Source organism: Ornithorhynchus anatinus, chromosome 8 (genome assembly GCF_004115215.2).
Source record: "Ornithorhynchus anatinus isolate Pmale09 chromosome 8, mOrnAna1.pri.v4, whole genome shotgun sequence".
NCBI classification, from domain to species: Eukaryota; Metazoa; Chordata; class Mammalia; order Monotremata; family Ornithorhynchidae; genus Ornithorhynchus; species Ornithorhynchus anatinus.
In genome coordinates, this window is record NC_041735.1 from 58,951,763 (window position 1) to 58,978,669 (window position 26,907).

A 26,907-nucleotide genomic window follows, 5' to 3' on the forward strand; every position below is an offset into this window, starting at 1 on the left:
AAAACCTCAGGGGAATATATAAAGGTAAGCCTTGTTGAATATTGGGACCACACTAAAACACTAATTTTGAAATGCATTGTCTTCCAGCAAGAACTTATTTACTTCACCTTCAGCAGACAAGGAAGTAGTGAAAATACTGTGAATCTCAGCCTTCTGCTTCAGAGGTGCAATGAAGTTCAGCTCTGGGTTTCCACAGAGATCCTGCTCTGCAGCCAGCTTTGCAAGCGTGTGCAGCTAGTGAAAAAATTCATCAAAATTGCTGCTCAGTAAGTGGTCCACAGCATAAAATGAGCCCTAGGACTCATGCTTTCTCGAGATGATTGACGAAAAGGATCGGGTTGTGATTTGGTTGGTGGCGAACTTGTATTCTGAACATACAATGAAGGTTCTGGTAAAAAAATAAAATAAAGAAAGCTTGGTGTTGTGTGGGTTAAGGGAAATAATTTAAAATAAAAATAGATAATTTGCATTTGCAGTAAATGCTTCATTGTAGGGTTCGAAATCGTTCAATAGCTTGAAGGTTTGGAATTGAGCAGGAATCAGTTCAGCACTGTACAAAAGTAACTGGAATTTTTTGAATTCAAAGTTGGGGATTTATCTCTCTCCCACCCCACATACTCCCCTCTGTTTTACAAAGATACAGGTATATCATGGGAATAATGAATGACTGTAAAATTTTGAAAGCTAAATGATGATGAATAAATGATAGATAAACAGGACTTTCAGATCCTCATTTTATGGATTATCCAAAACTCATAAACTAAAGCTGGACAAGGTGCCAGTGGAGTTTAGACCTCTGCCCAAATAACTGAATTTCAATGCAATGTAGAAATTAACTCTCAACTTCCCCTATTCACCCTCTAATCTGGGAGCCAGAAGGCCATGGGTTCTAATCCCAGGTCGGCCACTTGTCTGCTGTGTTACCTTGGGCAAGTTACTTGATTTCTCTATGCCTCAGTTATCTCATCGGTAAAATGGAGATTAAGACTTTGAGCCTTCTGTGCGACAGGGACTATGTCCAACCCGATTTGCTTGTGTCTACCACAATGCTTACTACAGTGCCTGGCACATAGTAAGTTCTTAACGAATACCAGAATAATAATTATCATTATTAAATTACCTCACCTGCCTAGCCACCATTCCTGCTGCCTCTCTCATCCTTTCTCCAACTATTTTTGTCCACACATCCACATTATTATTACTACTATTAATAATAATATTTGTTCAGTGTTTCCTATGTGCCAAGAACTATAATAATAATAATTAATAGATTATTATGGTACTTGTTAAGTGCTTACTATGTGCCCAGCACTGTTCTAAGTGTTGGGGTAGATACAAGTTAATCAGGTTGGACACAGTGGTAAGCACTGGGGTAGAAATTCACACTTGCTGCCCTGAATCTTTCTGTTCCTTCAGTTTCTTCTCCTCTTCTTCCTCTCCCCATCCTTCCATTTTTCCTTGTTTCCTATTTTACCTTTTATTGGGTTTTGTTTTGTTACTTTCTCTGTTTGAGTTCTTTCTACCTATCCTCTTTTTTTCTGCCCATATCTAACTTGGGTCATTTTCCTTTTCTTTTCTGAACTCCTGTTTCACCCTGTTGCCTCATTCACCCTGTTGTCTTCATTTCAGCTTTCTTTTTTTTTCCTGATTTATTCATTCACTATTAGAACATGCGCTTTCCTCCTCTGCCCTATCACCCTCTCCTTCTACGCTCCTAAAGAAATGTCTCTCTTGGATGCCCATTCTTCCAGAGTAAATGCTCAATCAGTCAATCAATGAATGGTATTAATTGGGCACTTACTGTGTGCAGAGCACTGGACTATGCCCTGGGAAGAGTACAACACAGTAGAGTTGGTAGACATGATCCCTGCCCTCAGCGACACTAAAATTTACTGGAGCAAGGCCAGTTGTCTAGATGCAGAGAGATCCTTTGAGGTCCCATCTGTCCACCAATGTAGCCCACTCTCAGGAGGGAGCCCTCACCCATTCCTCACTCCTCTCCTTGCTGGCCAACCAACACGAACTGCTCCCCACATAAGTGAAACAATGATATTTATTGAGTTCCTACTGTGGGTAGAGCACTGTACTAAGGCTTGGGAGAGTACAGTACAACAGAGTTGGTGGACACATTCCCTGCTGCCCGCAGGGAGTTTAAAGTCTAGAGGAGGAGACAGAGATTAAATCTCATGACAGATATTTACATGAGTGCTGTGGGGCGGAGGATGGGGTGGCTATCGAGTGCTCAAAGAGTACAGATCCGTACCCTGAATTCATGATCAAAATAGCACTGATTTCCATGGGCGGGGCTGGCAGCTGCTGTTGCTGTTGTTGCCAAGAAAACCCCAAATGGGACATAAAAGTGGACCCTCAGACATAATAATTGTGGTATTTGTTAAGTGCTTACTTTGTGCCACGCACCATACTAAGTGCTGAGGTGGATTCAAGCATATCAGGTTGGACACACGGTCTCAGTCCCCATTGTACAGATGAGGTAGCTGAGGCATAGAGAAGTGAAGTGATTTGCCCAAAGTCACCCAGCAAACAAATGGCAGAGGCGGGATTAGAGCCCATGACCTTCTGACTCCCAGTCCCATGCTCTGTCCACTAGGCCATTGCCCCCAAAGTGGGATTCCTGGTCACCATAGCTCTGAAGGTTCCAACTGCATGCCCTTGGGCTTCAGGGGCAGAAGACTGATGTGAGGAAGTAAGAGTGAAAGTTACAGATCTTGGAAAAGCCTCCAGATTTCTCTCCTCCTGCAGTTGTAGCTCCAAATCACCACGCTTGTGGCAGTGGGATCTCAGAGCCAGCTGATCAGCAGAAAGAGAGGTTGGCTGCATTGCTTCAGGAAACAAGAGGCATACACTTTGCTCCCTGAGTCCACTCTCTGCTTTCTGCATCTTTCCTGTATTCCCTTTGACCCGATCAGGCAAGCATATTTTTATCCTCCCCTGAAAACTGGGAGAGCTGAACCATATAGTCTCTGGAAGCTTCCTCCATCTGAGTAGATGCTATGAGTTATCTTTGAACATTTACATATTTATCCATCATATAGGCAATCTTTGTCCTAGAAGTGTGCACACATCTTTGCAAATGAGTATGCCGGAGGGAAGTGACACTGTGGAGTGGGGATATATTTGCCCTGGTTCAAGAGGACCTGGGATATGGGAAGCTAGCTGGAGAGAAACTGTGTAGGGCAAGCAGGGATAAGAGAAGCCAGAACAGGAGCGGCACTGCAAGCTCCTTGTGGACAGGGAATGTGTCTAATTGTTATACTGTACTCTCCTAAGCACTTAGTACAGTGCTCTTCACACACTAAGCATTCAATAAATGTGATTAACTTACTGAATGAATGACTGGGAAATCTGGTGTCCAGCTTTCCCGCTCCTAAAGGACTCTGTTTTCCTGAGCATTTGTGCTCAAGCACTTGCTCTCTCTCTCTCTCACACACATACTCACTCTGTCACTCTACCTCTTTCTGTCTCATATTTGTTAAGTGCTTACTATGTGCCAGGCCTTGAACCAAGCATTGGGATAGATACAATCTAATCAGATTGGTCACAGTCTGTGTCCCCACTTGGATTCACCGACTTTATCTCTATTTTATAGACGAGGGAACTGAGGCACAGAGAAGTGAAATGACTGGCCCAAGGTCACACAGCAGACAAGTGACAGAGCTGGGATTAGTACCCACGATCTTCTGACTCCCATATCCACGGTCTATCCTCTAGTCCATGCTGCTTCTCTTCCCGTCCCACAGATCTTTTACCATGTGCCTTTCCATCCTCTCAGCAAGCATTGTGCTGTTTGCCCTGGCTTAGGTTTGCTTCAGCAAATCTGGCCTGTGAAATCCCTGGAGGAGTTGGTCCTGTCAGTGGAGAGGCCTTTCTAACTTGCCTGGTGATAAAGTTATTGAGGAAAGAGCCAGATAGCCTTCGAGGACTAGGATGACACCAGCCAGCTGTTTCTGTGAAAAGTTATATCCATGTCTTAAGGATGGTGATAAGGAGCCCCACCATTTCCATATGTTCCCTTCCTCTTGCATTATTTATGTCTGTATCCCTTGTCTACGTACAGACTACAAATAGAAATGCACAGTTAATTTCCTTATAACAATTCCAGTTAAAATAACCAGGGGAAATAAGTTATTTCCACCAGTGAAATGCTTTCCTTTGCTTGTTGGCTTGCTATTTGCATATTCATATTTTCAGGGAATGTCTGGCTGGTCCAGTATCCCTCTCCTTCCTCTGTGGATTATACTGATGTAATTTCTTTGAGCAGAAGCCATCCTATAGGGGAACTAGAATTACCTCAGTGAGGGCCAGTCTGTCAGTACATCCTGGAATCCTTCAGAGTGAATCCTGGTTTTGGTCCCGTCCAGACTTGAATTAGCGCTGGCATTATACGAAGCACTGGGCACATGTTAAATGGACAATAAAGGCATGGTGGTTTCTAGGTCGGAAGCACTCCAGTCTATAAGAAAAATTGTGTCCTAAATGATGCTAGAAAATAGAGAGATTGGCCCTTTCCCAAAAGTCTCTAAAGACTAAAGATTGACAGCGCAAGAGGTATCACTAGATAGTGATACTTGATACATAGTCCTACTTGATTTTATAATAGATTTTCCATTTTTTCTAGACTGTGAGCTCGTTCTAGGTAGGGAATGTGTCTTGTAGGCAGGGAGTGTGTCTATGTTGTTGTATTCATTCATTCATTCAATAGTATTTATTGAGCGCTTACTATGTGCAGAGCACTGTACTAAGCGCTTGGGATGAACAAGTCGGCACACAGATAGAGACAGTCCCTGCCGTTTGACGGGCTTACGGTCTAATCGGGGGAGACGGACAGACGAGAACAATGGCAATAAATAGAGTCAAGGGGAAGAACATCTCGTAAAAACAATGGCAACTAAATAGAATCAAGGCGATGTACAATTCATTAACAAAATAAATAGGGTAAAGAAAATATATACAGTTGAGCAGACGAGTACAGTGCTGTGGGGATGGGAAGGGAGAGGCGGAGGAGCAGAGGGAAAAGGGGAAAATGAGGCTTTAGCTGCGGAGAGGTAAAGGGGGGATGGCAGAGGGAGTAGAGGGGGAAGAGGAGCTCAGTCTGGGAACGCCTCTTGGAGGAGGTGAATTTTTAGTAGGGTTTTGAAGAGGGAAAGAGAATCAGTTTGGCGGAGGTGAGGAGGGAGGGCGTTCCAGGACCGCGGGAGGACGTGAACCCGGGGGTCGACGGCGGTATGGCGAGACCGAGGGACGGCGAGGAGGTGGGCGGCAGAGGAGCGGAGCGTGCGGGGTGGGCGGTAGAAAGAGAGAAGGGAGGAGAGGTAGGAAAGGGGCAAGGTGATGGAGAGCCTTGAAGCCTAGAGTGAGGAGTTTTTGTTTTGGAGCGGAGGTCGATAGGCAGCCACTGGAGTTGTTTAAGAAGGGGAGTGACATGCCCAGATCGTTTCTGCGGGAGATGAGCCGGGCAGCGGAGTGAAGAATAGACCGGAGCGGGGCGAGAGAGGAGGAAGGGAGGTCAGAGAGAAGGCTGACACAGTAGTCTAGCCGGGATATAACAAGAGCCCGTAACAGTAAGGTAGCCGTTTGGGTGGAGAGGAAAGGGCGGATCTTGGCGATATTGTAGAGGTGAAACCGGCAGGTCTTGGTAACGGATAGGATGTGTGGGGTGAACGAGAGGGACGAGTCAAGGATGACACCGAGATTGTGGGCCTGAGAGACGGGAAGGATGGTCGTGCCTCTCCCAAGCTCTTAGTACAGTGCTTGGCACACAGTAAATGCTCAATAAATACGATTGAATGAATAAAAATGATAAAGGTAGATTCTGAAACATTATTTTATTTATTATTTCTAATACAAATTATTATTTATTTTATTTACATATTTATCCATTATATTTTTATTACTTGAAATCTTTTTTTAACCTGCTGGAGAACATTAGTATACATAGGGCATTAGATATGAGGTCAGGGTAGTGTGCTGAGATGGTATGGAAATTACACGGTGATGACTATCAAGCAATCAATCAGTGGTATTTATTGCTTGCTTACTATGTGTAGAGCACTGTACTAAGCACTTGGGGGAATACAATGCAGCAGAATTAGCAGACATGTTCCCTGCTCACAATGAGCTTACAGTCTAGAGGGGGAGACAGACATACAAAAAAGTAATCTGTAATATATAATTTAAAGATACATACATAAGTGCTGTGGGGTTGAGGTGGAATGAATAGCAAAAGCCCACAGGTATTTTGATATGACTAATGAGAGATTTATAAGCCAGTTATCATAAATACGAATGAATGAATGAATGAATGAATGAATGAATGAATGAATGAATGAATGAGACTAACTTGCCAAGAGAGAAGCCATTAACTTTATATACAGGCCTCTAGCACTGCTGCCAGAAGCATAGAAAATAAACTGGTGTTCCATTTTGAAAAGGAGATGATAATTCATCAGTATTTACTGAGCACCTACTGTTTCAGAGCTCTGTATTGGCACTCTGGAGGGAGCACACAATAAATGTAGATGAGATGGTCTACAATTTAATAAGAATTATTATTATTTTGGTATTCGTTAAATTCTTATTATGCGTCAAGCCCTGTTCTAAGCACTGGGAAAGATACAAGTTAATCAGGTCAGACACGGACCTTGTCCCATAAGGGGCTCACAGAATAAGTAGGAGAAAGTTTCCTTTAAGTTGTTAAAAAAAAAAAAACTACCATAATCAGAAATGTGAGCTCTAAAAGATAATCAGAAATGTGAGCTTCCTAAAAGAGAGGTAAAGCTGAGACATTTGGAATTTTCATTTCTAAGTTGTGGAGTCAACAGCTTTAGAACTGGTGGAAGTGGCAGTTGAGTGGATATGCTGGGGTTTAGTATTGACAGGGACACCAACCCTCGCATGCTGATGAAATTCAATGAAACATGAGGCACTTCTCACCTTTCATATTGATATAATTATCTAGAAAATAAGGGATCTACTGTCTTTTGTTCCACAGCTGCAAAGCCCAAAAGAAATTTGAACTCCTTCTTTGCCATCGTCATGGGTCTTAACACTGCCTCTATCAAGCCGATTTGTCACAGACCCTGGGAGGTAAGTCGTGATATTCTGTAGAAATCAGTTTTGGTAGGCTATTTAGTGAAATTTTTAAAATCTGTGGTCTCACCTACAAGAGAGAAATGGGAAACACTTCATTAGAAGAATTTGATTGAAATGTTTAAGAATACCTTAGTTCTCCTTTTGAGAAATTCAATCAGTGTTAAATTTTGAGGATAAGGATCCAGTAATGAAATAAAATGTTAACTATTTGCTGAAAGGAAGAAAGCAGCAATTTGGAGTTCTCCTAATTGCCAACTTCCTATGGAGAGTGGGAAATATTATGGGAAAGGAAAATACCCAAGGATTGGTGTTTTAGCTACAATTGTGTCTGTCCTAATTAGTTTTCAGGTAGCTCACCTTTTTCTGTAACTAATCCCATTTACGAATTACTCTCAAATCAGGAAGGCTGACCAAAGAGAGCAAAGCCAAAAAAAGTAATCCAAGAGGCCCTGAATCTAAAGGGAAGATTGGAACAGGATTTCTTTGGAAGGCTTTAGATCTCCAAAATGATTCAAATTGGTAAATTCAGGGAATCCTACACTCAGATGAATTAATGAAAATTATGGAAATTAGTGTGAGTTTAAGAGACTCATTCGTTTATGCCTGGATCTACAATAACAAATTGTCCTAGCATACTCTTTGGCCTTGATTGTCCGCTGCTTCAGGCAAGATCTTCTCTAGTCAAAATTATCCAGAGAGTATCCTAATGTCTTAGAAAAGCTTTTCAATACATTCACTCTCAGTAATCATGTGAGGAATGTATTTATTTAACAAAGGGTGAAACAGAGGCACATACTTGAATGTTTTTATTATCAGGAAGATAGCCTGGCCAGTGGACTTAAAAGTTTGTGAATGAGATTCAAAAGTTATGGATATTAACGAGAAGAGATTTGAAAGGGACCCCGGGTAGTATGATTTCCAATTCCTTGCAGTGACTACTAGGATTGATGATATTCCCTCTTTAAGGAAGACCTTGAGGCCAATATTTTGAAAGTCTATTGAGGGAGGGAAACATTGCAAAACAACTGAAGTTCCTAACACTCTAAAGTGAAGCATTTGAGTGCCCAGATAGGAAAGTAACCACCGGGAGCAAATAAAAACAAAAGATGTGCATGCCTAGTTAAATAACTAATTTGGAATTTGGGTTCCTCAAATGTGCACTCAATGCTTATTTTGCATAAAATTTTTTCAAAATATTTGCTTTGCTAGTTGTTGATTGATGACCTTGCATCATAAACCCATCAGTGGTATTTATTGAGAGCTTATTTTGTGGAGAGCACTGTACTAAGTGCTTGGGAGAGTACAATAGAGTTGGTAGTTACAATTCCTGCCTTCAAGGAGTTTTCAGTCTTTTACTATGCTTTTCCCTCTGTGCTCAGTCTTTTCACTGTGAAATGAGTGTGAGAAGCAGGCCCATATCTGAGAAACAAATTGCAACCCTCTACAAGCCCCTAATCCACTTCAGTCTTGGGCAGTGACTTCTGTTACCAAAATGAAAATGAGCAGGGCATTCCTTCTGCTAAAATGGGAGGCAAAATATATTTATTATGATACTCTTTGCCTTTAATGTTTCCTTTCTCTGTAATCACAATTTCATTTCTTACACATATTAATTTGAACAGCAGAAATTCTTTATCTGCTGCAAATACAGTGTGTTGGATTGTATACCAGACATGCATTTTATTTACTTGCAAGAATGATTCTTGCTAGGCCAGGATCCTGTAATTTCTCCAGAATCTCCATTTTGAAATTTGATTTATTTTCTGTTAAATTTATTTTTTTAATAGATTTCTTTTTTTCTCCTTGTGGTTTTCCAGAAGTACTTTGTTAGATTCTAATCAAATTAAGTCAGTTTCAATGCATTTGCAAAATGATATTCATACTACTCTGAAACTTTACAAAGAAGAAAGCATTTTAAAAATATTAGTGTTGACGGGTGAAAATGAAAGTGTTGCACTAACATAAGCAGCACACCTATTCACCTCATTGTATTTATTCTTAGGTGTTTAATATCATATCTTCTATTGTCATCCGGCTGCTATTTCAATGACTGCAGAGTTTCAGGACTCCGTCACCTTAGATGACACCTGTGGAAATCTCCTGTGCATTTGAGACTTTGACCTGCTCAGTGCCATCCCTCTTTCATTATTTAAAGAGGGAGAAGTGTTTATGACATTCTGAATATTTGGCACACTGCTGAGAAATGTAATTATGCCTTTTATATAGTCATTGTGAGCCTACATTATTATTCTCAGTTTCACATGGCTATTAATAATCACAAAGCATGCATCAAAGTTGTGTCAAAGAACTCAAATCCAACCCCTGCAGAACAATTTTTGTAAAAGAATAAACAGTGTATGGAATTTCTAGAGTGGCTGGATTCTCGAAGTACATGGGCATTTCCATAAATAGTATGTACTCTACTCCTTGGGGAAAGCCAAGAATAAAAGGATAATGAGGATCGATTAAGCAGCAGTTCATTGATGTGTTTGTACAGAAAATTCAGATGAAAAAATGCAATCAAAAACATATACTTCTTTCCTATTTTAAATTTCTTTTTTTTTTTGTTTATGTACTTAGAAAATTCCTGGGAAGTTTAAGAAACTCTTCTCTGAGCTTGAAAGTTTGACTGTAAGTAGCAGGAAGAAGCTGTAATTGCTTGCTGTGGTTTCTATCTGTCTTTGTCTTAAGTCAGTGTTTGCTCTTCTCAGATCAGTGATCTGACACGGACCTGACATAACATCAGATATTCCAAAGTCATTTTCTTGTCTACAAGACTACACTTTGCCTAGTCTGTGGCATGATGGTAGTTTATAACAACACTTCCCTTGGCAAAGTAGGGTCGAGAATCTGTCGTTTTGGGAAAGGATATCAGAAATAGAAAATTCAGAGTATAATTTCAACATGGCTTTCAGCCAGATCTTCGACAAAGATCACCTGTTTTCAGAATTGAAACAATCTATATTTGGGGTACAAAAAAATTCTTACATGTAATGTGTTCTCTTTGGTGCAGTGCTAGAGTTTTTGCAGGATTTCAGGATTCACTTATTTCTCTGAAAGGTCAGAAAATACTGTATGGAATATGGGGGTAGTTTTTCTTTGAAATGTGGGTAACAAAAGCACTTTTCAGATGCCATCTGACAGAAATTATGCTGAAACTCCTGTTCTTAAGCTACTGGGAGAAAATTATAGAGTGATTGAAAGGCGGCTCTCTGGCAAGCAATAACTAAAAAGCAATAACTTGTATTTCATCTATTGTTTACATTTCTGATCAATTCAGTAAGTCACTTCTCCAAGGAAACCTTTATCTACTTCATTTTGAGGGAAAGCCTCTTTATAGCTAAATCATGTTCACATCATGAGGTTTAAAATGGATTTTAAATTGTTCTTTTTATAGCATATTGATTTTTTTCTTTGTACCCAAAATGGTTTTGCAGGATCCTTCTCTGAATCACAAAGCCTATAGAGATGCATTCAAAAAGATGAAGCCTCCAAAAATTCCTTTCATGCCTCTATTGCTTAAAGGTAAAGGTTTTCTATTTTTTCCCCGTGTAATTCCATTTTTCAGACATCTGTAACAGTCCCCGAAGGCATAAAATGACTTTTGGCTATATTGGTGAGTGTTGTAGGTGATGTTACAGTGATGTGGAGGAGATCTAATTGTGCTTGTAGTAACACACAGTTGCCAAGTGGTTTTTGAGATGCCAAAGTATAAACACAACACTGCAGATATGAATGAAGTTCTATAACATGGGACTGGTAGCTTTTTAAAATGTTGTTCTTGTTTTTATGGAGCTATAGTTAGAATCTGTGGAATGGTATGAGCTCACATTTGGGGAATAATAATAATGTTGGTATTGTTAAGTGCTTACTACGTGCCAAGCACTGTTCTAAGCGCTGGGATAGATGCAAGGTAATCAGGTTGTCCCACATAGGGCTCACAGTCTTCATCCCCATTTTACAGATGAGGTAATTGAGGCACAGAGAAGTTGAGTAACTTGCCCAAGGTCACAGCAGTCATGTGACGGAGCCAGGAATAGAACCCATGACCTTCTGACTCCCAGGCCCATGCTCTATCCACTAAGCCACGTTGCAAGGAATGGTGTCTTTTATATTGTTATGTTCAAGCACTTAGTACAGTGTCAAGTGCTTAGTACAGTGCAACACTTAGTACAGTGTCAAGTGCTTAGTACAGTGCTTTGCACACAGTAAGTGCTCAATAAATACGATTGATTGATTGATAATAAGGCTTTGAAAGTGGGGAGAGTATTAGTCTGTCAAATATATTGTGCTATCCCAAGTGCTTAGTACGGTGCTCTGCACCCAGTGCTCAATAAATATGATTGATTGATTTATTTGAGAGTGGGGAGAGTTCCAGGCCAGAGGGAAGACTTGGGCAAGGGGTCAATGACAAGAAAGATGACATCAAAGTACAGTGAGTAGGTTATGTTAGAGGAGTGAAGTCTGCAGGGAGGTTGAAATAGGAGATTGGGAGGTAAAGTAGGAGGGGGATTGAGTGCTTTAAAAGCCAATGTTAAGAAGTTTCTAATTTGTTGTGGAGATGTTTTGAGGAGGGAGATGTTTTGAGGAGTGGGAAGATACAGACTGAATTAAAAAAAAAATCCAGGTGGAGTAAAAATATAAACTAGGGTGGAAAGAGATAGGAAACTGATGCAGTAGTCAAGGTATGACTGAGTAACTTACTGTATGCAGAGCACTGTACTCAGCTAAAGTAGTTGAATGAATAATTAAATATACAAATAAATAAAAATATATATGCACAAAAGGACTTAAGGAAGTGATGAATTGCAAGTGATAAACAGAAAATTCCTTAACTTTTTTTAAAAATTTCTCTCTAAGTCTACTGTATTTGCACAGACATGCATCGCTTTTGGATAAGCCATTCTGATTTAATAAAATACACTGAGGCACCATACAACTTAGGTTGGATGCAATTTTCTGCTCCACTGAATTTTTCTAGACTTAGTTGTTGGAAGGAAAGAATTTTTTTCTACAAATATCTGCTGCAGCAATTTAAAAGAACAAATAAAGATTTAAGTAAATTCTGCATTTAATTGGAAGCGTTTTCTACTTTAAATTAGGAATTCAACCTTATTTTTCTTTTAACCTGATTTCATTTTTGCCACTAAAAAAGACATTATTAGAGCTCATAGTTTGCACCCAGCATTTTAATGTTTAACATAAATCATTTAAGAAAAGATGGGTTTAAAGAAATGCAACATAGAATCTAGACCAGAACCAAAATCAGTTAAATCAATTTGGATCATACCAACATCACGAGATAAAATCTTTGATGTCTCAGCTCCCTTTCCTTTGATTTGGTCCATTAGATGTATGATTTTATTTTTTAAATGAACCCCATACTCTCAACATGGTCTTTTGATTACTTTTACCCTGATCAAGATTATTTATTTAGTAGTTTAACCTGATGGAACCATTTGGGTTCCTAGGAGCCAGCAGGACAACTGAGCCCACCTGAAAATGTCTAAAAAGACAAACTGAGACCCTCACTATTTGAATGTGATGACCCTCTGCTTGAATCTTTAAGAAAATATAACTGTTAACAATGTTGCTTAGAGGAATTGAGGAAATGGGCGTATTTCAGTCATGGGAGGAAATGTTCTATTCTGCAAATCCGTTCATTCATCCCTAGAGCAGGCATATCACACACTTCACTGCATAAAGTTTGAGGTGCTTTGGAATCTTAGGATAAAAGAGAGTTATCCATAATCCCCAACAGCTCCGGAGATGACTTCCCCCACATGGCAAGTGAAGCTGGACCACTTCTGGCTTCACCAGGCCCAGGGTCGACTCAAGACCTCAGGGTCAACAGGTAGCTTGCTCAGGTGTTCCAGGGTTGGAGCCTTGGTCGGACAAGTGGATCAGGTCAGCAACAATGGATCAGACAAGTTCAGATAAGCTTAGCAAGCTGCAGGCTAGGTTACTCTTCTCCAGTCACCAAGCAGAGTAACTTGTCAGAAATCGGAAAAACTGTTAGTTTTAAGTCCTACTGATGATGACAGTGATGTCAATATGCCACTCTTTTTCTCCTGTGGAAATTCCCTACTGTAAGTATACTTTCACTGCATGATGTATTGAATTTAAGGACTAAGGAGGTGGATAGCCTAATAATAATAATAATGTTGGTATTTGTTAAGCGCTTACTATGTGCAGAGCACTGTTCTAAGCACTGGGGTAGATACAGGGTTATGCACACATACAAGTTACTGGATCTGAAACACTATATACCTAAATTTATATATCGGTTTGAACTTTTCAATGGCAAATTTCTTAGAATAATTATTAGGACATTTTATTCTGTTGAGAGGTAAAAGAAGGAACGTGTATTTACTCTGTGCTTGTTCTGTGTTTACCTAAGCAACAGTGCTCATGCAGATATAGAGTCCTTTCTGCCTGCAGTACTTACAATTTGTAGCAGAAAGCATTACCAGCTTGGTTACCCAAGAAGAAGAGTACAGAGCCTCTGGAAATGAATTTCTAATATAGGTGCCTACAGAAAGAGACTGAGTAGACTAAACTCAAATAAGAATGCTTAAGCTTCTTAAAGTCGAAATTACATACTCTATTCAAGAAGAAGAAAGAAAAATCCCCTAAGAAAGGTTTGAGCAATCAAATCTGCCTATCCTCTACGCTGATTGTTTCAGGCATTTTGGTTGCTTTCAAGAGTCAGGAAGGCATATTGTTTTCTTAGAAATTTTACTGAAAGTTAATTTTGCTCCTTTCAGATGATACCTGAAAAAAATACACTGAAAAATAACTATGAACAATTATAAGTACAAAACCTGAGAAAAAGGGCTTATGTTAATGTTCATGCATATATATTTCTATATCACAAGAATATTATATTGTACAATGAGGCATCCACAGACGTTGCTGTTTTAAATTGTGTATAATTTTTAAGAAAATAATGACTTCTGTCTCTTATCTCTCGGTAACAGTTTTCAGCATACCAAATGCAGCTCTCTCAATTATTATTGTTTCCTAATATTATATGGTGTTTTTTTTTTATTTTTAGATGTCACCTTCATCCATGAGGGAAATAAAACATTTTTGGATAACCTTGTCAATTTTGAAAAGCTGGTATGTACATCACTTTGTTTCCTCATTGTGTGTAAAATGTCTGCTTGCCTTCTCAGTCTCCAGACAATCAATCACGTTATCTTCTTCTCAGAAAATATAGCCATTCCCAGACACTCTGTCCTCATGCTTTTGCAGTGCCCATGAACTATATTCCACTTACTGATCAGTTCTCTAGCAAAGTTTGAAGCCCCACTAAAATATCAAAATAAAACCTTCAGTTTCTCAACTAGATAGTGGGCAGGAACATGTCTACCAACTCTGTAATATTGTTCACTCCCAAGCAGTTAGTACAGCGCTCTGCACACAGTAAGCGTTCAATAAATGTGATTGATTGATTGGTCCAGATGAACTGTAAGGTGGAGTACTCATTACTGAGCCATAAAGGAATAGCAAAGGGAGCAGAAATTCACGTAGTTGTGGTATTCGTTAAGTGCTTACTATGTGCCAGGCACTGTTCTAATTGCTTGGATTGATTGCTAATCAGGTTGGAAATAGTCCCTGTTCCACATAGAGCTCACAGTCTTAATCCACATTTTACAGATGAGGGACCTGAGGCACAGAGAAGTGAAGTGATTTACCCAAGGTCACACAGCAGACAAGTGGTGGAGCTGGGATTAGACCCCAGCTCATTCTGACTCTCAGACCTGTGATCTATCCACTGCTGCCATGAGTATCTCCCATTCTTGAATTGGAAACCTCTCCAGGCTCACAAGTGGGGAACCTGACCGCCCCAGAGGTTGATTTCTCCCTCCTGGCCAGCTTCTCTGGGCCATGGAGCAAGAGAGGGAGTGGCCCCCTTTTGTACATATCCAGGAGTGAGGTCACTTCCCTGACTATGCTGGGTCACTATGCTGGTGAGGAGCTGGTAGTATCTTTTTTCTTCTGCTGAGTGGGATGCAAGTGTTCCAGGTGTTGGGAGATAGGGAAGTGCCCAGGCCTGAATTAGCTGCTTATGGCAGTGTTACAATAGAGTTGTTCACGCCATAGAGCTGCCTGAGCTTTCTCATGGGATTCTCTTGGCTCTGTGCTTGGGAGGTAGGTTTGCTGAGTGTGCCCATTGTTGACAGGCACAATAGGCTAAAGAATTTAAGGGCTGGAAATGTTCTTGGGCAAAGGTATTTTACTTGTAAGAACTGTGACTAGCCTCTGCAGCTGCAGTACCAGGGAAGGGCATGAGTTCCCTAGCAAAGTTTGAGGGCCCACTGTGATATCAAAGTAAAACCTTCAGTTTCCCAAGTAAGATAGGTTGTGGTACTCAGCTGCGGTACTCAGGGAAGGGCATGAACCTACCACCCAAATAACTCCAGTAGGGAAGGTAAGGAACCCTCCGGAAGAGGGAGATCAAAGTTGAGAACAGGAAACCCTGGGTCACCCCTAACTCAGTACTTCCCAGAACTTCGCAGGATCACGGTGCCATCCACTGGCATCTCGTCAACATCCTTCCCGAATGAGTTGCGAACCCTCCTTCCCTTTCCCCCTCCCCCTTTTTGGGCTTGCTTTGGAAAGTATAATTTTTGAATTACACCACTTTCAAAGACCCTTCTGGTTTAGCAAAGTCCAAGCTAACACAGTCTAATGCAGCAGCACAGCCAAGCCTAAAAATTGAACTATGGACAAAATTCTGGTTGGGGACACATAGACAATTCCTAGCGGATAGCACGTGATAGTCAACAATCAGATTGGGAGATTGCAAACATCTCGTTATAATGCCGTTGTAATCAGCCCTGAAGAGTTTACCTTGAGAGAAGGTGGGGTTTTCATGGTTGTCATGACATGGTTGATAGCTGTAACCAGGTTGTGGGAATCTGACGGTTTTACTCTTCATTCTGTGGCAAACACTACAATGGTAACCCACACAAGGGGTTTGCAGGGAGGTGAGCTGTGGTTTGTCATGCCAAGTGAAATATCCTGTAGGCAGCTAATAACTTTTCACCTCTGATTAGTTGGGGAGGGAATTAGGCGGGCGGCCTGATGTGTTTATGTAAGCTGCCATGTCAGTATTGTTAGCTGCAGACTAGGTCTGACACAAGTCAGTAGAGTCAGCCGAGGGCTTGGCTCAGTTCATTGTGTCACTTCTTGGATTGCAAACAATCCAGTCAATTTATAATGCCTATAAGTTAGATATTTTAATACCTAGAAGTTTTGACCATGTGGTACTTAGCACCCCATGCTTTTATATGCCTTTGGCATCTGTTAGGAAAAAGAATAATACAAATAAGGATCTTTAAATAATAAGTGATTTCCATTGCCTGTATTATTTTTCTCCTTTTTCTCCTTGCCTTTTTTTTTCTCTCTCCTCAGCCTCTATTATGCACCCCACCTTTCCCTTTTCTCTCTTTTTTTTATGGCATTTGTTAAGTGCTTACTATGTGCCAGACACTGTACTAAGCACTGGAGTAGACACAAGCAAATCAATTTGACACAGTCCATGCCCCACATAGGACTTACAGTCTAAATCCCCACTACAGATGAGGTAACTGAGGTACAGAAAAGTGAAGTGTCTTCCCCAAAGTCACACAGCAGCCAAGTGCCAAAACTGGGTTTAGAATCCAGGTTCTTCTGCCTCCCAGGTCCATCTACCAGGCCACACACCTTTCCCCTCTTTTTTTCCCTTCAATTCCTTTATTCATTTTCTCCCCCCCATTTCTTTCCTCTGTTCTTTTCTTCTTCACTCCCATCCTCTTACCAAGAGTATCATCTGCTATAATTCCTTCCCTCTCACTAACAATGCAGATCAGAATTCCCATTTCCATTCTTCCATAGTGTCATCTCTTACATTAGCACTAGCTTGCCCGTAAGCCTGATACCTGTCATTGGATGTCTTGGCTTTAAACAACTAGAAAGCTCTCCTTGAAAATGGTAGTAAAATCAAGAAAGGAAATACAACAATATGTTCACTGATATGAGTCAGATCTGGGTTCCTTTAGATATGCAACATGAACTGGTGCTGTAATCTCCTTCCATTTAATTTTCCAATGTTTAGAAGGAGTGCACTGGGTTGTGAGAAACATGCTAGTAATTGGGAGGGAGAGCATAATGCTTCTGCCATCTGCAGAATTCTAAAGGAATTGTGGTTGACTCTTGGATTGTGGATGGATGTGAGAGAAGTTTTTCCCATTTCAGTCTCCTAGATTTATAGAAATCCATTTGTTCATGTGCCTTTTTTAATCTATTCTCCTGTGTATTATGATAATTTACTGACTGGTAGTGCTTGCAGAAACAGTGGGGAGTCAATTATTTCCCACTGCTAAAGAGTGAATCAAATGACCATTTTTCCTCCCTGACTTTTAAACAGGTTTCTTCACCCTACCCCAAATTTAGGCACCTTTGTTAAACCTAGGAGAAATGAACTGGTTTTTCTGGGAAGTGAACCTGATACTGTATACTAAACCTGCTTGTTCTAAACATTATTACAGCCAGTTCTCCTGTAATGTGAGGATTGCATTCTAATGAATCCTCATGTTAAAGAAAACTCACACTATAGGAACGTGTCCAGGCCGGATGCTGTGTGCATGTGCATAAGTAGGTTCTTTGAATAATCAATCAGTATCATTGAGGTACTTGTTCTGGCAGAAGCAGCGTTGTATTAGATCCTGAGAAGCAGTGTGGCCTAGTTGGAAAGAGCATAAGCCTGGAAGTCAATTTCTAATCCCAGCTATGCTTGCTGTGTGACCTTGGGCAAAATCACTTAACTCTTCTGCACCTGTTTTCCTCACCTTGGGGATTCAAAATGGGTTCTTCCTTCCTTTAGATTGTGAGCCCTGGTGGGGATAGGAACTTAGTTCAACCTGCTTATCTTGTTTCTACCACAGCACTTGGGAGAGTGCTTACCACATAGTAAGCACTAAACTAATATTAGTATTAGAAGTACTAGTAACGGTGGTGGTAATATTCACCAGGAAAAGCACACTAGAAAAAGTAGACAAAATCTCTGCCCTCGAGAATCTTACGAGGTAGTGGGGAAGACTGACACTAAATAAATTAAAGGTAAAGGGAAGCAACAGAGTTTAAAGTTATATGTACATAGGTGCTGCCAAGACTGGGAGTTGGAAAGTGCTGAAGTGACAGTAGTGGGGAAAATTGCATCGAGTGATAAGAGATTAATCAATAGTCCGGTGTGCAGAACTCAAATAGGCTCATGATGTTGGAAATATAATAATAATATTAATAATAATAATAATAATTGTAGGTTTTTTAAGCACTTACTATGAGCCAAGCACTGTACTAAGCACTGGGTTGAGTACAGGCAGTTTGGGTTGATCACAGTCCCTTGTTCCACATGGGGCTCAGTCTTAATGCCCATTTTACAGATGAGGTAACTGAGACACAGAGAAGTAAAGTGACTTGCCCAAGGGCTCTCAGCAGACAAGTGATGTTCTGTAATTCTCTCACCACGTTCAAACGTGCGCTGTGGCAGAACTGTATGTCTTTCCTTTCTAAGGTAGAGATTCATACTTCTCGTGCGTGCCACATAGTAAGTGCTTAACAAATACCATCATTATTACATCCTTACTCTTTAGTACAATGTTCTGCTCACAGTAAGCACCCAGGAAATATCATTGATTGATTCATCCTAGCCACCGTTGCTACAGAGGGTTGTGGCTAAGACCCTGTCTCAACAATCATTATTTATTTATTTCATGTTTTACTTTCCGCAGCACATGATTGCAATGATACAGTCCGGTCGCTAAGACACTGCAGGAATAACCAGTTTGGTGAGTAATCATACCTAAGGAGTCAAGTCTTCTCTGTACTATATAAAATCCCCAAGGCTCCGTGCTCTTGGGCAGTTCATCACAGTGGGCTGGCCGCATTATTTGTTGTTGCTGAAATATCTCTCCAGACTCAAAAATAAAGTGGCTATACATTTCTCAGTCTTTCCTGGCTGCCCTTGCTGATGAGAAAAATCATAGTGGCTCGCTCCATCCTCCCAATCTGCAAATGCAACATGTAAGAGTTTTCTGGCTTTTCTTTAACTAAATGTCTGTAGCAACATTGAATTTTGCCAAAATGCTGACTTCTCTCACAGCAGCAAAATAACTGTGGATGGCCGTTAAAGGAATTAAGAAAACCAATACAAATACATCTCTGTTTCTAAAGATTCAGCATCCCTTTTGGGTGAAGTACTTCCATGCTAGCCCTAATAGCCAAGGATTTTTAATGCAACCCACACCCTGTTCTAGAACTTTTGTTTCACTGACAACCGCCAATTTGTAATTGCCCTTTGATTTTTAAAATTGTAACTTATCTGTGAAATGGCCAGATGGCCTGGATTTGTGAGGACAGCTTTGGGTTAATTGTCCTACTGCTCAAGATCCTTTATTTGGACAATGTTTCCAAAAGTGGTCAAAGCACAGGATTGTGGGATTGTTTGGGGAAACTGGTTAGTGTGACCTACTGGTCTGATAATTTATGCCAAAGCAAATCCAATCTGGGGCCAGAATTAGCCAGAGCTGTTAGCTATGGTTTTTATGTACCTTACCAGAGAAAACACAAAACCAAAATACTTTTCTATGGAATTGTTCGGGGTTTTTTTTTTCCTTACTATTGTGGATGAGTGCTTGCTAAATGATAAATTCCTCCTCAGTGAGTATGACTAGTGGGTGTGACACAAGTATTTGTTGTTGAAGATGACAGTGTTGGAAGATTTTCAAGCCACAAGATAAAAACGGAAGGTGTTTTGGGTTCCCCATTTAAATTGTGGTCCTCTATTTCTTGCTATTACAAATTCATGTTTAAACCAGGATTTTATCATCCTATCATACAGTCTGAAGTGTCTGGTAGTACAAATCCCTATCATAGTATTCAGTCTTACCACAGAGTTGACATTTGAAAACCAGTTTATGCAGATAACCCCTGGGCATTTTTTTTAAGTCACTTGGGCATGAAATGAATTCACCGACTATTTATTGGGACTTTATGGACAGCTTCCTTTTCCACTGGATTTGTTTAGCCTTCAATAATGCAAAGCCTTTTTCGAGTTGCATCCGGGATCTGACCAATAACAGCCATCCTGCTGGGATACGAAAATCCACTAGAACTACGAATGAAAGATTGTCGACTGCTGGAAACAAGGCATACAGAGACGAAAGCCTTTGAGGACTAGAAAAGCCACTGAAACACTCTTTGTAGCCAAACACACTTTCCCCCAATAAATTCTCGAAAGGCAATCAATCCTTTCATAAGTCTCCCAGAGACATTATTCTGGTTCTGTCATTCTCTGGAACAAGAAGGTCCTTGAATGGTTTTCAGACCCGGCGCTTGGCACTGGCTAGGCGTGGATGCATGAAATCTAGCTTTTGGAACACTAGAGTCCAAATTGTCCAAGAAATCTGAGCCTTAGATCATTTCCTCTCAGCTTGGATTCATAATGGTTCCTACCTAGAGTGTTTAAAGCCAAGGAAACAGCACAAGCACAAAAACCTTCAGTCTTCCACTTAGAACAATAAGTGTTCAGACACCTTGCCTAACTGCCCTCTTCCCATACCTTTTCCTCAGACCTAAACCTCTCTTCCCTCTCATTTCCTGGGTCTCAGATCCTTCCGGAGCTTAGGTGGATATCAAACTAGCATCCCTTATGAGCAGTGCTGCCTGTTCCATTTTAATGCATCACTGCATCACAGAAATGAGGTGTCAGCGTATTGGGAGAGCTTTGGGCAAAATGGGGGAGGGGAGAAGAGAGGAAGAGCTGCCTCTCAGGCAGCTTTATTCACAGTCTGCCCTGGAATTGTCACCAGTGACGCTCAATTGTCAGTCCTTCTGCAATTTGGGGCTCCTGATTCAGATTAACCTCATAATACAGAAAACCTATGCCAAACCTAATGCCATAACTGACCTCATGCACAAAATCGTGTCTTCCAACATAGGCATGTGTTGTGGGAATCTTTTTCTCTAATTCCCAAATAGAGCTCTAGCAAAAACACAAAGTGATAAAGGCTGTTCTATTGAAAGTACTTATTGAGTGCTTACTGTGTGCAGTTCAGTGTACTAAGAGCTTGGGAGAGTACAATGCATCAATAAACAGACATGTTCCCATTCCACAATGAACTTACCATCGAGAAGGTTCTAGAAGCACTGATTATTTCTGCAGGGCCTGTTAAGGGGAGATGTTGGGAATGGACTTGTGAGAGCTGAAGTCTCTTGAGACCTGGTGAATCATCAAATCTTATGCCTCAGAATCAGCATGGCCCAGCAGGAAGAGCATGGGTCTGGGAGTCAGAGAACCTGGGTTCGAATCCCATGTCTGCCACTTGCCTGCTGTGTGACCTTGGGCAAGTCAATCAACTTCTCTGGGCCTCAGTTTCCTCATCTCTAAGATGGGGGTTCAGTACTTCTCCCATCCACTGAGCCCCATGTAAGACAGGGACTATATCCAACCTGATTGTCTTTAGTGCTTAGAACACTGCTCGGCACATAGTAAGCGCCTAACAAGTACTATCCTTATTACTCAGATTCCTAGAGGAAGACTCATATGTTAGTTCTACCATTTCCCCCCCCTCTTTCTGGGCTAAAACCTGGTAGGGCTGTGGTAAAATATCAAAAACACCGTCTTCCTGAATCTCTCGACATTGCCTAAAATAATCCCCTGCAGAATCAAGCTGGTCCTTGGTCACAGTGCCTAAAATTGTTCTCTGCATAATCAGGCTGGTCCTTGGGTCTTCCTTTTGAAACCAGCTAGGAAATAATGGGATTGGAAAAGATTAAAGGAAATAAGAGCTACTCAACTCCAGGTTCACTAGCTAAAAACAACCCTCAATCTTTGAGCACCATACAATGGTTTTCCTCTCACTGGATCTGATTTTTTAAAATGGTATTTGTTAAGCATTTACTATGTACCAGGCACTGTAATAATAATAATAATAATGGTATTTCTTAAGTGCTTACTATGTGCCAGGCATTGTACTAAGCGCTGGGGTGGGTACAAGCAAATCAGGTTGGACACAATCCCTGTCCCACATGGGGCTCACAGTCTCAATCCCCATTTTACAGATGAGGTAACTGAGGCCCAGTGAAGTGACTTGCTCAGGGGTCACATAGCAGACCAAGTGGCTAAGTGCTAGAATAGATACAAGTTAATCAGGTTGGACTCAGTCCCATGTCCCACATGGGGTTTACAATCTTAATCCCCCATTGTAAAGTGCAGTAACTGAGGCACAGAGAAGTTAAGCAGCTTGTCCAAGGTGATATAGACAGCTGGAGAAGCCTGGATTAGAACCCATGTCCTCTGACTCTCAGGCCCCTACTCTTTCCACTAGGCTATGCTGCTTTCCTGGGGTTGCTGAATGTTGAGTATGCAGCTATTTCAGACAGTTGTAGCTTCGGTTTCCATTGACTTTCAGAGAAATCCCTCGAGTGACCCGTATTTGCTGATCTTTGTTTCTCTTTCCCATTTTAGGAGGTGAAGTTTCTTCAAAGGACCATCAAGAGTTGAAATCCTATGTCCACCACCTGCATATCATTGACAACCAGCAAGCGCTGTTTGAGCTTTCCCACAGGATAGAGCCACGAGCCTAAGCCCATCCTGCCTGAACGTCCACCCGACACGCTACAGCACTTTGAACTCAGTAAATGCCTTGCCAAGCAGGTGGCTTTCCTTTAGAAGGACGATTTACTGAGTTTTATCAGTAGCTCACAAAACCCTCCGAACAGTCGGGCAAACCCCGAAGAGCAGCAGGACCAGCCTTCCGAGCTGAAGATCGAGGCATTCCCTTTGCCATGGGGAAAAAAAGAGAGATGAGGAAGGAGCGGTGTTCTTTAATCTGAGGAGGGTGGTTTGGGGGTATGAGAGCATGGGTCAGATTGAGTTTTCAGATTTCCTTAAGCCAGGATGAGATTAAAAGCCACACAGGAGCCAGATTTCCTCCGCAGGAGTCTGGGGCCAAATTCGGCCCACTGCTGTTGCTCCGGATTTGGAGGCTGCCCAAGTGTCTCCGGGTTCCATGGCCAAATGGAAATGGTGCCACCTTACCCAACTCTCCCAGCTCCCTGCAGTCAAGAGTGGAAACCACAAAAAGTCAACCAGGGTCCAGAAATGCTTGTGAAGAACACCATATGATATTTGGGTTCAAATTCTGAGGTGCCAAACGCCAGAGGGACAAGAATCCCCCAGTACCCTAGGTGGATCAAGAGACCCAATTCGCCTCCAGTTTTTGTGACTTCCTCAATCTCTCGGAGTCAGCCTCACCAGTGAAGTTATTTCCTGCTCAGCTGGCTGGCGCTTTGTGATGGTAATTCCCTGCCAGGTGAATGATGTCAAATGGCTTTTCCCAACAGGGTTGCTTGGATCATGCCCTTTCCTCCCTCTTCCCCGGCTCCTTCATAGACTGGTGCGCAGCGTCATGGAGCGTTGGGAGGCACCTCGTCTTGTGAGATGGGTTCATCCCCTGCAAACCCAGAAGGCCGGCATGCTGTCGCCCAGCTCCACATTTGGCTTACTGGCTGGGCCTGTCTGATTGGTTAAACTAAATTACTAATTTCCCATTCATTTCATTCCCTGTTGCTTTTAGATGCTGAGCTGTAGTTAGTTCAGGGATAGGTTGGTGGCAAAACTAGTTGAACTACTACAGGACCAGGTGTTATATAGGAAGACTAGTTGCTCTAATAAAGACTAGGTAGGAGATCTCTGAGCACCACACTCCCTGAAATCTAGAGCTGGCCTAATTGGTGAAGTTAACCATTTCTATGTAGGTGCTTGTAGTCGTGTTTGGACCCCAAACACCCTAACTTTCACCCCTATTCCCCAGGTCTGAATCCAAATTAAACTTCCAACATTGGTTCCCTCTCATAGCTCGTCCTGGAGCCAGCAGACCCAGGATTTGGGGCCCAGTGGTTCTGGCTGGCACAAAAACTGAACCCAGTTCAGACTAGGGGAGCCACCGCGGAGCAGGTTGGAGGGGTGTCAGGGCTGACAGCCCATGTTGTCATCTTCCATCAAGCAGGATCCGGTCATCTGGAGGAAACTTCATACCATACGAACATCAAAGCCAGGCATTTTGTAAACTACTCTCCCTGGTATCGACAAACCCAAGCCATTCAAACCTGAACTCTTTGCTTCATGAGTTTGTTTTTCACTTTGAAAGATAAATGTATTCCTGGCCACTTCTCTATTTTCAAGGCATCTGTTTGTTCATATTTATCAATTGGCCAGGAATTAGCCTGAAATCTCGCCACCGGATCACCGCTCCATGGGCGTTCCTTCGTGGCACTTCCCAGTCATGGCCCAGGTTTCACGAAGTTTGTTCTTCTTCTGAATGGATTCTTGGGGACTCTTACTTCCCATCCCAGCCTGGTAGTGGGTTGTCCCCCGCTACGGGCTGGGTCCCAGGCTCTGCCTCTGCCCAGCAACAAAATCCACCAGCCATCAGCAGTGGCGGGGAAGGGAACCAATCAGTCCATCGGAAGTATCGATCATTTGTCCATTATCTGCAGGACTCTGTGCTGAGAGCTCTCTCCTTGGAGCACTCTGGGTCATGAGATTAAAAAGTTTGGGAAACACTTCCTAAACCAGCCTTAAGCCAGAAATCGGCATAGCGCAAATCCCTGCTGGCCAAGAAGCAGATGTTTCAGGATGTCCTAGACTCTTAACTTGCAGGTGTACTGGCGAGCACAGTATTTGGAATTTGATCATTGGTATTCTGATCTAGGATATGATCTGGACAGTTGATTTTATAATTTGAACTTGCTTAGCTTTGGGGGAAACATCTTGCTCCTATTTGGAATTGCACAGAGCTGTGAACCTTCCTGACAAAGTGCCCTAAATGCTCTAATCCAATACTTCCATGAGAGGACCAACGATCAGGAGCAGAAGAGACACCGCCACGTAGATGAAGCTTTGTCCCAGATGAGGCAAGCAGGATCGATTCAGTTGCCAATGTTACCAGCGTCAGATGGGAAAGGACCCTCGAGTGGCAAACAGGAAAGTGGGCTCGGTGATGCTCACACCCAGCTGGAGCCCTACTCGGCTATGATACTGTAAATCTCAAACCTCGGTCCGCTTCGGCGGTCCAGCACAAATATATGTGTGTGTATGTGTGTTTCTCAAACTCAATGAAAATACCAAACAAAATGAGGAAAAGCAGGGTGCCTCTGCAATTGTTTGACATGAGGTTGCTGTACACGTTTTAGATGCTTCTATTATATGTCCTTAGAATTTCAGCTCAGTTTTAGAAAATGGGCAGATTGTGCTTTTTAACTTGTGGCAAAAAAAAAATGTAAAAAGCCCAAGATGAAAATGGACTGCTGTATAAAACAAAGCTGTATATACTAAACATTTTTTAGCAGAGTAATAATATTTATTTGCATAGCCTATTTATTGCATTTGTATTACACTGTTAAGAAATACTGGTAAGGAGTGAGGTAAAGAAACTTGCCTCTTACATTACTGCTAATTGGCAATTCTGTAATCTTGTCAACTTGCATTAACAATAAAATAGTAAGCCCCAAATCAAGATATCTACCTAACTTCTCAGGGACTACATTGAGTAGTTGTCCACCATCATAACAACTGGTATGCATGAAACAGCCTGTTGATATACCAGAAACACAGTTAACAGTGTTTTCTTTTTAAGACTTCTTGCTTATCTGCCTCTGTATATATGATTGTGTTGTGTATTTATGAGCGCTAGCAAGCAATAATTTATATGTAAAAATGGCCAAGCAATATATGGTTAAAACTTGTACAAGTAACTGTTACTCTTAACCTGTATTTTCGATTGTTTTTTTTTAACTGCTTTCAGAATAAGACTATGTTAAAGACACCCAGGCTCTGTACTTTTTGTCCCCCTAGCCACTTTGTGGGCTGAAAACCACTGAGTTGAATTATTTCATGATGGCACTTCTGTACTCTCAACCTCCGTGCTGTTTTGTTTGATAAGGTAGACTGCACTCAAGCAAGCATTCACCTTCTGATCAGTGTCTGCCTTCTGACTGGGGAAGCAGCATGGCCTAGTGGAAGTAGCCGGGACCTGAGAGTCAGACGACCTGGTTTCTAATTCCGGCTCTGTCGCTTGCCTGCTGTGGGACCTTGGGCAAGTTACTTAACTTTCTCTATGCCTCAGTCTCCTCACCTGTAAAGTGGGGATTCGATACCAGTTCTTCCTCCTATCTAGACCATGAGCCCCTTGAAGGACAGGGATTGTATCTGATCTGATTATGTTGTATCTACCGCAACACTTAGTACAGAGCTTGGCACATGGTGAACACTTAACAAATACCCTCATCATCATCATCGGAAACCTCATCTCTTTCAAATTAACTTGCTCTCTCACTGATCTGGAGGCCATCCAAAAATCTTCCATTTTTCAAGGGACAGAGGTGAATCTCAGAAAGGGCAGGAACAGAAATACTTCTGGAATTTCTCTGGGGGACTCCACTGATTCTTGGTAAATTTTTATTTTATCATTCATTCACTATATCTAGGAATTATGACTGTTCAGAATTTGAAATCCTTGGTATCCTGAGGGAAGTGTATGAAGGGTGCTTGTAAAGAGTATTTTATTCTGAAGCAGAAGAAAGATGCAGAAAATTGATTTCTGGCCTATATTTCTAGAAAACTATCCCCAGGGCATCAGTTAGAGGAGTTCTGAGAATGAATGTGGATCAGTTCCCAGGATTCACTCTGCTTCTGCAGAACAAACTGAAAAACTTCTCTTGTTCAAGATGAATTCCTCTTCTCAT

General features: G+C 41.6%; 1 protein-coding gene across 1 annotated transcript in view; it reads left to right on the plus strand.

Annotated features, from left to right (window-relative positions):
- Nucleotides 1–25,988, plus strand: part of RAPGEF5 (Rap guanine nucleotide exchange factor 5) — a 238,949-nt gene extending 212,961 nt beyond the window's left edge. Inside the window, 9 exon segments of the mRNA XM_039912832.1 lie at nt 88–266; nt 7,010–7,022; nt 7,024–7,104; nt 9,691–9,741; nt 10,548–10,635; nt 14,168–14,232; nt 18,891–18,902; nt 18,905–18,947; nt 22,628–25,988. Coding sequence (XP_039768766.1) covers nt 88–266; nt 7,010–7,022; nt 7,024–7,104; nt 9,691–9,741; nt 10,548–10,635; nt 14,168–14,232; nt 18,891–18,902; nt 18,905–18,947; nt 22,628–22,746 — 651 coding nt within the window. The 3' untranslated portion in view covers nt 22,747–25,988.
- The last annotated feature ends 919 nt before the right edge of the window (nt 25,989–26,907 follow it).